Source organism: Poecilia reticulata, unplaced genomic scaffold (genome assembly GCF_000633615.1).
Source record: "Poecilia reticulata strain Guanapo unplaced genomic scaffold, Guppy_female_1.0+MT scaffold_190, whole genome shotgun sequence".
In the NCBI taxonomy this organism is placed as follows: Eukaryota; Metazoa; Chordata; class Actinopteri; order Cyprinodontiformes; family Poeciliidae; genus Poecilia; species Poecilia reticulata.
In genome coordinates, this window is record NW_007615019.1 from 306,011 (window position 1) to 317,039 (window position 11,029).

The following is an 11,029-nucleotide window of genomic DNA, read 5'->3' on the forward strand; positions in this document are numbered from 1 at the left end:
TGTCCCCAGTCTGTCCCCAGTGTGTCCCCAGTCTGTCCCCAGTGTGTCCCCAGTCTGTCCCCAGTGTGTCCCCAGTCTCACCAGTAGTCATAGGTGTCGTCCCAGTTGTCGAAGTGAACCAGGAAGCGGTCGTTGATAACATCAGCGACAGACGCCACACACACCAGACCCGGGTTCTTCTTGTCCACCGCCTCCAGCTTCATCCCCACCTGGAACTCACACACCTGAGGGACAGACAGGTGGACAGACGGTTGGGGGACGGCAGAGACAGGAAGACACACAGTCAGACAGGTGTGGACTCACGGTGGAGCGACAGGTGAACAGGGTGGGCGGAGCTGCGAGGGAACCTGAGGACTGCAAGTAGTCCTGCCAATCGAACTCCGTCTCACTGTGACCTGCAGACACAGAGACAGGTGGACAGGTGGAGCAGGACTCAGCTGTCTGGCTGCAAGTTCCCACCCTGTGGGGTGGAGTTGTTCTCACCTTTGGGTGGGTGGAGCTTGTGGCGGTGCTCTCTGCACCATCCGGCGGGTCTGATGTCAGGTGAGTCGCTGTTTACCCAGAAGTCATAGCACTCTGAGTATCCGTCGATGTGGAGACGCAGCCGGCAGCCAATCACCTGAGAGAGAGACACAAGGCTGAGGTGGCCACTCCCACTCAGGTGTGGTGGGGCGGGACTGAGCGGTTACCTCGGCGACGGTCAGCACACAGAACATGGAGGGATGCAGCGGGTCGATGCCCTCCAGCTTCATGCCCACCTTGAAGGCCGTCCTCCTGCTGGGACAGGACTGGTCCTGAGGGACAGACAGGAGTCCATCAGGACAGGTGAGGCTCACCTGGCTGAGGGCGGAGCTGGGCTCACCTGGGTGAAGAGAGAGGGCGGAGCTGCCTCGGCCTTCTGCTCGTTCAGGTACTGCTGCCAGGACCAGGAGCGCCTCTTCACGCTGACTGTGGGGCAGAGCAGATGTCACACCTGGACTCACCTGAGCCAATCACAGCACAGCACCAGGAGGAGGAAGACGGTACCTTGAGTGCTGCTGACTTTATTCTTCATCTCCTCTCCGTCTTCCTCTGTGGTTCCCTCTCCTCTTCTTCTCTCTGACATCAGAACGACATCACAGCTTCAGGTCAAAGGTCAAAAACATCTTCCCCTGACAGGTGTGAGTGACCGTCCCTGTTGTCATGGTGATACCGAACCAGTACTGGTCCGGCCTGCTCCAGTCTGTACTCAACCGGAAGTCATTCAATAACACTCAGACCGGAAGTCTGCACACACCTTCAGAGTAAAGGTTTGATGCACCAGAACCAAAGTAGAGACCCAAACGGGCCCAGTCCGGCTCCGACACTCCATAAAGCTTTCAGAACCGCCACAGAACGAGACCAGCCCAGACAGCTGATCAGAACCGAACTAGTCTGAGTAAAACCTCCGACATGAGCGGCTCTTATTCTGAAGGCAGACCGGAAGCGCTTCGAGTCCGTCGGAGCAGCGACTTGACAGAGGAAACGGATCAGGTGGAGATCCGCGGCTCGGAGGCCGGCAGCGGGGCCTCTGGGGCCGGGCCGGGCCGCCGGCTCCATCCGGCTCGAGGAGCCGCGGCGGCGGACACACGGAGCTCAGAGGAGCCGGTACCGGAACCGGGTTGTGGAGCGAAACTTACCGACTGTGATGATCCGCGTCACAGCGCTGACACACAGAACAACACGGAAACTGGAGGCTGGGAGGGCAGCGCGCATGCGCAGGAAGGAGAGGGGGCGGGAGGAGAGAGAGAGAGAGAGAGAGAGAGAGAGAGAGAGAGAGAGAGAGAGAGAGAGAGAGCAGAACCAGAACCGGGGCGGTTCTGTCTCAGCCCAACAGGAACATCCATCTGCAGCAGGTTCTGACCTGGTCCAATAACTGCTTGTGGTTCTGATGGATCCCACTGGTACCAGAACTGAGCCAAGGAGTTCTGGTTTCTGATGACCCGGGGTTCAGAACCAGAACCCTTCAGGTCCTTATGGACCGGAACCAGGGCAGGACTTGATGTTCTGCTGGCACCGACCCAGTACTTGGTGTTGATCCGGACTCGGGCTGCAGCGGTTCTTCTGGGTTCTGGTCCGAGGAATCGTGGAGAACTCTACCAGGATCGGTCCAGAACCGCTGACCTCTGACCTGTGGACTGGCAGTATCTCTGGTATTGCTGATGTCTTCCTGTCCAGAACCGGAACCGGTCCAGTCTCTCTGGAACCCTGCAGAACCCATCTCAGTGCAGAACCTGTTGGGTGGTTCTGTTTGGACTGCAGCTTCAGAACCTGGTAGGAACTGAACTGAAGAACCTTGTTCTGACCCAAACTGGTTCTGCAGAGCAGAATGGTTCTGATGCAGCAGCTGGATTTAGGCCCGGTTCGGATCCTCTGAGGTTCTTCATCCGCAAACTATTTCTAAAACGCTGAGCCGTGCCTCAGCCGGTCCAGCTGTCCGGCCCGGTCCGATCCCTGGTCCAGCTGTCGGACCCGCCCAGTCTGAGCTGGGAGCTCCTCCTGCTCTTCCTCCTCCTCCTCCTCAGACCCGATGAGCAGCCGGACCGAGCGGAGGTGAGTTCTGCCCGTCCTGTTTCTGTGTCCTGCTGATGATCCAGCAGTTCTGCATCGTTTCTCTGTGGTTCTGATGGGCTGAAGGATTGGACCTGCTCCTGGTTTTAGTAAGATGGACTCATAAATCGGGACCAGAACCAGCCCGGTGTTCAGGCGTGACTTGGTGGTTTTTGGTTCTGGTTCCAATCCTTCTAACTGGACCTAAGCAGAAATATAACCCACACAACCGGTCCGGTCCAGATTCTCATGGTTCTGGATACATCAGAGGTGGAACAGAAATCCTGAACATCTCTAAACTGTCTGAAGAGGAGGAGTACCTATTGGACCTCTGGTTCCGACCCACCTGCCTGGTCGGAACCAGCAGAACAGCCAAAGGCTTCCCAGTTTCTGAATGTCCCGTTGGAACTATCAGAACCACTCAGGAAGTCCAGAGTGGGCCGGTCAACACCTGCTGGTTCTGTTTTCAGAACCACTTGGGCACTGCTCTGTGTGGTTCCAGAACGGTTCTGGAGACACGTGGAGCTGTTCTCCAGACAGACTGAGCGACTCAACGGTTGTTCTGCTGACACTTTGTGTTCATGCAGACGTTTTGAGGCGAACCTAGAATGATTTTGAGGTCCTTCAGGGCGGTTCTAGAGAAAGTATTTCAGGAAGTTCTAGAGTTTCTTACAGATGTCAGATGGTTCTAGAAACACTGAGTTGTTCTTGAGTTGCTTGGTGCTTCTTCAGACATTCTAGGCAAAAGTCTTATGGACGTCTTAGCGTTTTGACTCGTACGGTGGTTTTAGCAATCCTTTAGGCCAGTTCTAGAGAAAATGCCCTGACAACTTTAGATGGTTGTAGAGTCCAAATGCTGCTCTGGAGACCCGCTGACATGTTCTAGAGGGTTTCTGGAAACCCTGTGTTGTCACTCGAGAACTTTCAGGTGGTTCCAGAATTGCTTTGAATGGTTCTCGAGGGTTTTTGGTGCTTCTTCAGACAGTTATAAGGACTCCTAGAGGTTGTTCTAGAGGACGTTTTTGGTGAGCTGGTGAGCTAGAAACACTTTCGGCTGCTTGGGCATCTCTAATGAGTCTTTAGGAGTTCTTACTGTCCAGATACTGGCAGATCCTTAAGGGAGTTCTGGAAAAACAACCCCAGCAAGCTTTTAGGTAGTTCTAGAGTTTGATCTTGTTCTGGAGACCCTCTAAGACAGGGATGCCAAGCTCCACTGTCCTGCAACCTGTAGACGTTCCACTGTCCAAAACGCCTGAATCATTTGAATTATCTTCTCAGTACAGTCAGGTTCTCCAGAGTCCTGCTAATGACTTCCTTATCTGATCCAGCTGTGGGGCATCAGACGTATCTGAGGAGGCAGGACAGGCCTGGACACACCTGGACTCCAAGATGTTCTAGAGAACAGGTGTTCTCTAGAGCAGCTCTAGAGAACTTTCAGGTAGTTGTAGAGAATCTTACCAAGCAGAAATGAGTCTAAATGGAAATGGTCTTGTGTCACTGAAACGCTGCTGGATTCCGATCTCAGCATGACGTTCTGGTTCTGGACCAGGCCCACGGACCGGACCGGTTCAGATCTGAAGTCAGCTGATTTAACGTGTGTCTGCTGAACCATAACCAGGTTCACTTACTATCTGAGGACCTGAGTGAAAACACTTATCTCTGATTGACCAACAGTCCATTTCCTCCTAATGGACACAACAGGCTGAGACTCTCATTCTCTCCTCCCTGGGGAACCAAAACCATTAGCCTGAGGTTCTCGCCACACACACACACACACACACACACACACACACACACACACACACACACACACACACACACACACACACACACTCATCGATGGCTGGAAGAAGCTGACTTCCTGTCAAATGCCTCATGAATATTTAAGGAAAGCTCAACTCTGGGCCTGCAGAAGCCGCAAACTCTGAACACAGATCTGCAGCCACAGCCTGGAAACCAGACCTCACACCTCCAGGTTCAGGTCTCTAGTCCTAGAACGGGACTCCACACCTCACACCTTCAGCCAATCAGAGTTGAGCCTGCTTCAGTGGGCGGGGCACATGCTGGAGGAAGATGAGGAACGATTCTTCCTCATCTTCCTTCCTCCTGTAGATGTTCATTGAGAAGACTCTCTTCCTCCTTCACAGGATGTTGTCACCTCATTCTGCTACCTCCCCTCCCACCTCCTCAAGCTCCCCTAGCACAGTGACCTCTGACTCCAGACATGTTGCCATGGAGACCTACTGGAGAGAGGTACAGAGCATTGAAGAGGAGCAGGAGAGGGAAGAAGAGGAAGAAGAGGAGAGGAAGAGCATGGATGGTGAGCAGTATTAACCCACAGTGAGACGACGTGTCTGCATGTGTCCTTCATGTTTTTTCCTCCTGCAGAGGTGGAGCTGGAGGAGGCATGGCTGACGGAGGCGGGGCTTTCCTCCCTGGTCGTGGGCTCTTCATCAACAGAGACGCCCCCTGTGGTGGAGGCAGTGCTGTCCACGTTGACACGGCAACAAGCCGCTACGGTGAGGAAGAGGCTGGACAACTACAATGAGACGCTGAGGAAAAGGAACCGACAGCCAATCAGAGACGTGCGTGACGTCTTCACTGAGGTGGGACATGAAGGACATCAGTCAGGTGTTCAATCAGCCTGAGAACCTGAAGGAGTTTTCTGTTCCAGCCTGAGACAGACTCTGCAGACCACGGCCCGGTCCCGACCCAACAGCAACCAGAGCCGCCTCCACGGCGGTACCACACCACCACCAAGACCATCCGCCGCAGCACAAACAGAGGTACTGCCAGCCCACCTGACCAGGACCGTGTGGTCCTACTTCAGGAGCCACGAAGAAGATGGTGGTCAGTTCCAATACTTTATTAAACCAACAAATTAAAGTCTTCGAGAGGTGACTCACTAAGTTTTATTTGTTGCTTCAGTCTTTCTCCAACTTTGACCGTTAGCATCCAGATGTTTCCTGAAGTGGTTGTATTGGCTGTTTTTGATGTGAATATTGATTGTTGACAGACCCAGAGACGTTTCAGGTCCTGAAGCTCCTTCTGCTCAGACTGTAGACACTGAAAACGCCTCACTGGTTCTGCAGAGGTTCTGAAGACGTTTGGGTTTCTGAGGTGTTACTCAACCTGTGGGGAGGTTTCAGTGACCGACCCGCTGGTCGTGTCAGGACCGTTATTTACTGCTACCTAGTCAGAAGCTGGTGTCCAACATGCAGAGTCCTCCACCCATTCTGCTGCTGTGTAGCTGGATGTCGGTCAGCTCATTACCAGTTCATTTGGACCGGTGGCGTGTTGGTGACGGTCCAGTCTGGCTACATCCAACTGAAAAAGTCAGAACCAATACTATGAGTCTCTCCTCCCCCATGGTTCCAGCTGGTTCTGGTTCTGTCTCGGTATGAGGCCAAGTCTTGGTCACATCCTACCTGTAGATCCTATTAGCCTGTTTGGTTATTTGGACCTAAAGCGGTTCTGGCCCGACTAGCTGACGGTGACCTTCAGGTTCCTCTCTGTTGGCTCTTTACCGGAGCCAGTTCTGGTTTTGGACTGTTCCAGACTGATCTAGGTGTTGCTTGCTGTCTCCAGGGCGGTCCACTCTTCCCGTGTTTGTTTTCGAGGACCGGCTCCAGGAAGACCCGTCCTCCCCCGCGCCCACTCCCTCCCCCTCCTCAGCAGTGAGTCGGCTGAGATGTGCTGATTGGCTGCTGCGCGACACTCCGTACTCAGAGGGCGTGGCGGAGCACAAATGGGGCGGGACATGCAGGGATTGCGTCCGTTTCCATGGAGATGAGAGCAGTGAGCTGCAGGTGAGTGCACACGGTGTCCAGCATCAGGACCAACTGCTCAGGAATCCGCAGGCTGCCGATTGGTCTCTCTTGGTACGTCTGTGCAGCTCGCCCCCGCCTCTCCGTCACACGGTCTCACCTGTACAGACGACCTGTCGTCACGCGACCTCACACGCCTCGGCTTCATCGCTCACATCGAACTCTCCACCTTCCTGCTGGCTCTGGGAGTCCAAAGCAAACGCAGCCGTCTGCCGCACCGCAGGACTCGGGGTGTGTTTCCTTTTGACAGTTTGAGGAATGTCTGTCTTCAGGAGACGTGACTCGGTCTTCTGTCCACCAGACAGCGGCGTGTTCGGCGTCTCGCTGAACTCTCTGCTGGACAACGACAGGAAGAGGTTTCCTGGAGTCAAAGTGCCCGTCTTCTTCCAGAAGGTGAAGAACCGTCAGTCTAGCGCTCCCTTCTTTACACTCCAGTGTTATTTTAGGGTCAGATCCTGCAGTACAACAGCTGAACATTCCCAGCATGCATTGTGACAGTCTGTGGTTTGCAGTGAGGGGGAGTGTGTCCTCAGAGCAGCTGTCCGTCTCTCTGCCTCTCTAGTTGTTGGGCGTCTTGGAGCAGAGCGGTCTGCAGACTGAAGGAATCCTTCGAGTTCCAGGATCAGCTGCCAGACTGAAGGTACCACCCATCGGCTTGTCTCCGCTTCGTCTCAAACCAGAACTTCAGTCGGTCTCCGTCCATCTGTCCCTCTGCAGTTCTTGAGAAGAGAGCTGGACCGGTGCTGGAGCGCCTTTGACTGGACCGACGTGCGGCCGGTGGACGCCGGCGGACTGCTGAAGCTCTTCATCAGAGAGCTGCCGACGCCGTTGCTGACACACACACACCTGTCTACCTTCTGCTCTGTCCTGGGTTCGTCCACACACACACACACACACTGTGTTGGCCGACCCGACAGGTCCTCTCAGCTGACGTGTCCCTGCAGGCGTGTCCTCTGAGGTCCACCAAGTCCAGGCTCTGCAGCTCCTCCTCCTGCTCCTTCCTGAAGCTCACAGAAACATGCTGAGGGTAAACTCCGCCCGTATCCTACAGCTTTTTCTCTGCACCTTAAATTTCTGCATGCTGAATGGTGTTTCCATGGTTACAGGCCCTGCTGCTCTTCCTCCGGAAGGTGGTCTCTCATCAGGACCACAACCGGATGTCTCTGTGGAATGTCTCCATGGTGATGGCTCCCAACTTGTTCACTCGCCAAAACCATGGAAACAAGCGCTCCATCACCAAGCAGCAGGAGGAGATGGAGGAGGCGATGGGCGGAGCACGGCTGATCGGACTCATGATCCGGCACCAGGACCTGCTGTGGACCGTGAGTCTCACGCCGTCCTCCATGACGTCAGCGTCCCACCCACTCTGACATCACTTCCTGTCGTCTCCAACAGCTCCCGAAGTTTCTCCTGGCCCAGGTGAGACAGATGAACCAGGCGTCCAGTCAGAGACAGTTCAACCTGAGCAGGACAACGTCCCGACTGCTGAGGAGGAAGAACGACAAGAACCTGGTGAGTTCCGACCCAGAACCAGCTCAGGAGCAGGTACTGCGTCTGCTTTAGGCTGAATTCCCACCAGCTCAGTTCAGGCCACTTCAGTCCAGCTACTAGCCCAGGACTGGGCCATCCTGGTCCTGGAGGGCCGGTGTCCTGCAACTCTTAACGTCTCCCTGGTCCAACACACTTGAATCCAACAGCTGAATCTCCTCCTCTGTTCAGGCAGGTTCTCCAGAGTCCTGCTAGCAACCTTTTTATTTGACTCAGGTGTGTTGAAGTAGAGATGCACCTAAAAGTTGCAGGAGACCCTCGAGGCCTGGAGTTGCCCACCTCTGTACTAGCCTGTCTGTCTAGTCAAAGTCCGGTTCAGTTGCTGAGGTATGAACGCTAATCGACCTCTGCTCCTCCAAACCTCAGTCTGGATTCGGTTTGAATATGAACGCTCAGCGGACCGGAGACCGTTAAAAAAGCAGGAAGTGGACTACAGCGCAGGGCATTCTGGGTAAATACAACCAAAGCTAACGTGCTAGCCTAGCGCTAGGAGCAGAAATGGCTCCTGGTCTTTAGCCAAAGACTAAAGAGAAATCATCCAATCTGATGCCTTGTGTGGTTTCCTTCGGTGGTTCTTGGTGCAGCGCCCCCACAGGCCAGGAGGGGAACAGGTTGGTTTGACTCAGAACCACAGCAGCTGGAGGAGGAGCAGATGTTTGGGTCCAATAGAACCATGTTCGATAACATGGGGTCTCCTTCCACTGCTGGCTGACCTTTAACCCCTCGTAATCCAACCGTTGTAGTTTACCTTGAAGCCACGGAGGTTTGGATGGCTCTGAAACACTGCAGAGATTCTTACATCATGATGAACCTGAGCAGGGAAGAGCACCGCTTTATTTAAATGTGCTTCACAAACTAAATAGATTTATACAAAAAATATTAAAACATCATCTTCAATGATCTCCTGCTGGTTTATTCTGGATTAGATTAACCCGACAGAATATCTGGCAACACCAGGAACCGTTCAGGGCCCAACACTGACCCCTGGGGGACGCCGCAGGCACTGCGCCCCCGTTCATGTCAGGCCTCGAGCAGAACCCGATTCATCAGCAGAACCGCATTCTGGGCTGGAGCAATGATGACATGGTCCAGAACCGCTTCATACTTGGAGGTTCTTTTGGGTCAGAGCCTTCCTGACAGGAAGCTGAGCTCCGTCCAGAACCGACTGACTCCGGGTTCTGCTGCTGGTTCTGCTTCCAGGTCGGCGAGCTGTCTGAAGGGGTCATCCGGGTTCACGCTCCGCTGCACACCAAGGTTTCCATGGCAATCCAGCTCGACGAACAGACGACCGCCAGAGACGTGACGACCCGCTTCCAGTCCGAGTCCAGGTGAGGACGAGTCCGTCCAGGTGAGCACCGCCCACTCAAGTCACCTGACCACCAGTCTGTCTGTCCCCAGCCCCGCCCAACACCTGTACGAGGTCGGAGGAAACATCTGTAAGTATCCTGATGACATCATCACCTTCAGCTGTCTGAGGAACACCTGGACACCTGTCTCCCTGTCTGTCCCCGTCTCCCTGTCAGATGAGCGCCGCCTGCAGCCGGACTGCTGCCTGCTGGACGTCTACAGGGTCAACCCTCGCTGTGATTGGCTGATCAAGCCCTGAGCTCACCTGTCTGTTACCTGCTCGTGTTGTAATAAAAGCCTGAACCTGGCACTGTCTCCTCCTGCTGGTCGCTGCCGGTACTGCAGGCTTCAGCGCCTGCCAGACGCTGCCGAGGGCAGCAAACGTTCACACGGGGTTAGAAAAACATTTTATTTCATGATTTCATCCCATCGTCTGTCTGATGACATCATCACACGAGTTCTGCACAACATGGCGGCTCTGCTCATTAAACTGAGCAGAACCGCTTCATAAAGTCCACAGGGTCAGAGTTCTAGTGGGCTGAGGTCAGGGGTCACCTCAGGGCAGGGAGGTCAGAGTGTTAGGAGCAGCTGATGTTCTCCAGGTGCTGCTCCTCTGCAGCCATGGCGGCGGCCTGCAGCGTCTCCGTGTCGCTCTGCAGCGGGTTCAGCTGCTTCCTCTCGCTGTGCATGTTGTTCTCATGGCGCTTCAGGTCCGACGCCTGGAACAGCAGAGAGACGCGGGTCAGAACCGGTCCGAACAGCGACGTTTAAGGAACGGCAGAAACTGGGTCGAGCTCCAGTGGTCTCCATGGAAACCCTGCCAGGGGTATGAATACTTCTGGCCTCACCTGCAGATGAACTCTGCAGCGCTAATCTACTCGGCTGCTCTGTTAGCTTTCAGCTGAAATTCAACATGTTGAAGTTTCTATCATTAACTGAGACGTTTCTATTCATGCTCTTATTTTGAAGTTTACGCAGCACTTCCACTTCCTCTCATCCTCACCACCTCCACCTGTAATGCAGTGCAGAAGCAACAGAGCTGAAAGTGTGAAGCAGATCAGCATGGAAGTGGACCAGAACCACAGGAACCTCAAAGGTTCTGGGTTCTAGTTCCTATTGGACCAGATGCTGATTTTCTGCAATAAAATGGTTAAAAGTTAATAATCGTCCAGTGTGGCTCTCTGAATTATTTCTGGATCCGTCAGCTGAGGATGATGAAGGAGTTCTGGGTTCTTTGAAGGGAACCAGAACCATCAGCGCCAGGACAAAATCTAATATGAACACATGAATCCTGCTGGTTCTGCTCAAAACGAGATCAAAGCTTCATTCTTCCCTCCAGACAGATGGAGGTCAACCTGCTTCAACCTCCAGAACCAGAACCTTCACTGTGTTCTACTGGGTCTGGTACCTTGGCGAAGGCCTTGGTGCAGGACGGACAGACGAAAGGTTTCTCTCCTCGGTGTCTCCTCTCATGGTCCTTCAGGTGAGACTTGTGTTTAAAGGCCTGCAGAGAGAGACGAGTCAGAGACAACTGACCCTCAGGTTCAACGTGTCCTGGTCCCTACTGGTCCCTGCTGCCCTGTACTGGTCCCTMCTGCCCTGTACTGGTCCCTACTGGTCCCTGCTGCCCCGTACTGGTCCCTACTGCCCTGTACTGGTCCCTACTGGTCCCTGCTGCCCTGTACTGGTCCCTACTGGTCCCTGCTGCCCTGTACTGGTCCCTGCTGCCCTGTACTGGT

At 54.2% G+C, this 11,029-nt stretch overlaps 3 protein-coding genes across 7 annotated transcripts in view; 1 reads left to right on the forward strand and 2 right to left on the reverse strand.

The window, feature by feature from the left end:
* Positions 1 to 2,545, reverse strand: part of l3mbtl4 (L3MBTL histone methyl-lysine binding protein 4) — an 8,307-nt gene extending 5,762 nt beyond the window's left edge. For 3 of the 4 annotated variants that reach the window (XR_001776253.1, XM_008402176.2, XM_008402177.2), the window contains exons 1-7: positions 1,659 to 1,751; positions 1,027 to 1,098; positions 863 to 948; positions 690 to 794; positions 484 to 619; positions 304 to 395; positions 82 to 224 (exon numbers count right to left, since the gene is read on the reverse strand). Coding sequence is in view for 3 of the 4 variants with exons in the window: in XM_008402176.2 (XP_008400398.1) it covers positions 82 to 224; positions 304 to 395; positions 484 to 619; positions 690 to 794; positions 863 to 948; positions 1,027 to 1,098; positions 1,659 to 1,734 (710 nt within the window). In the remaining variant the exon portion in view is untranslated. Of the gene's footprint in view, positions 1 to 81; positions 225 to 303; positions 396 to 483; positions 620 to 689; positions 795 to 862; positions 949 to 1,026; positions 1,099 to 1,658 lie in introns of all 4 variants that reach the window. The other variant, XM_008402175.2, reaches the window with a different exon arrangement.
* On the forward strand, positions 2,483 to 9,598 carry arhgap28 (Rho GTPase activating protein 28). Of its 2 annotated transcripts, XM_008402174.2 has the most exons (15): positions 2,483 to 2,571; positions 4,716 to 4,888; positions 4,957 to 5,174; positions 5,243 to 5,354; positions 6,157 to 6,377; positions 6,464 to 6,626; positions 6,697 to 6,788; positions 6,958 to 7,035; positions 7,113 to 7,266; positions 7,340 to 7,422; positions 7,502 to 7,717; positions 7,791 to 7,907; positions 9,144 to 9,271; positions 9,342 to 9,379; positions 9,467 to 9,598. In XM_008402174.2, the coding sequence occupies exons 1-15, from the start codon at positions 2,549 to 2,551 to the stop codon at positions 9,547 to 9,549; spliced, it is 1,899 nt and encodes a 632-aa protein (XP_008400396.1). In that variant the 5' UTR covers positions 2,483 to 2,548; the 3' UTR covers positions 9,550 to 9,598. The 2 variants fall into 2 exon arrangements, with proteins under 2 accessions (XP_008400396.1, XP_008400395.1); XM_008402173.2 differs by having other exon boundaries at positions 9,342 to 9,598.
* Positions 9,599 to 9,685: 87 nt separating this feature from the next.
* zbtb14 (zinc finger and BTB domain containing 14) overlaps positions 9,686 to 11,029 on the reverse strand; it is a 7,127-nt gene continuing 5,783 nt past the window's right edge. Inside the window, exons 9-10 of the mRNA XM_008402179.2 lie at positions 10,699 to 10,794; positions 9,686 to 10,009 (exon numbers count right to left, since the gene is read on the reverse strand). Of these exons, the coding sequence (XP_008400401.1) occupies positions 9,869 to 10,009; positions 10,699 to 10,794 (237 nt within the window). The 3' untranslated portion in view covers positions 9,686 to 9,868. The remainder of the gene's footprint in view (positions 10,010 to 10,698; positions 10,795 to 11,029) is intronic.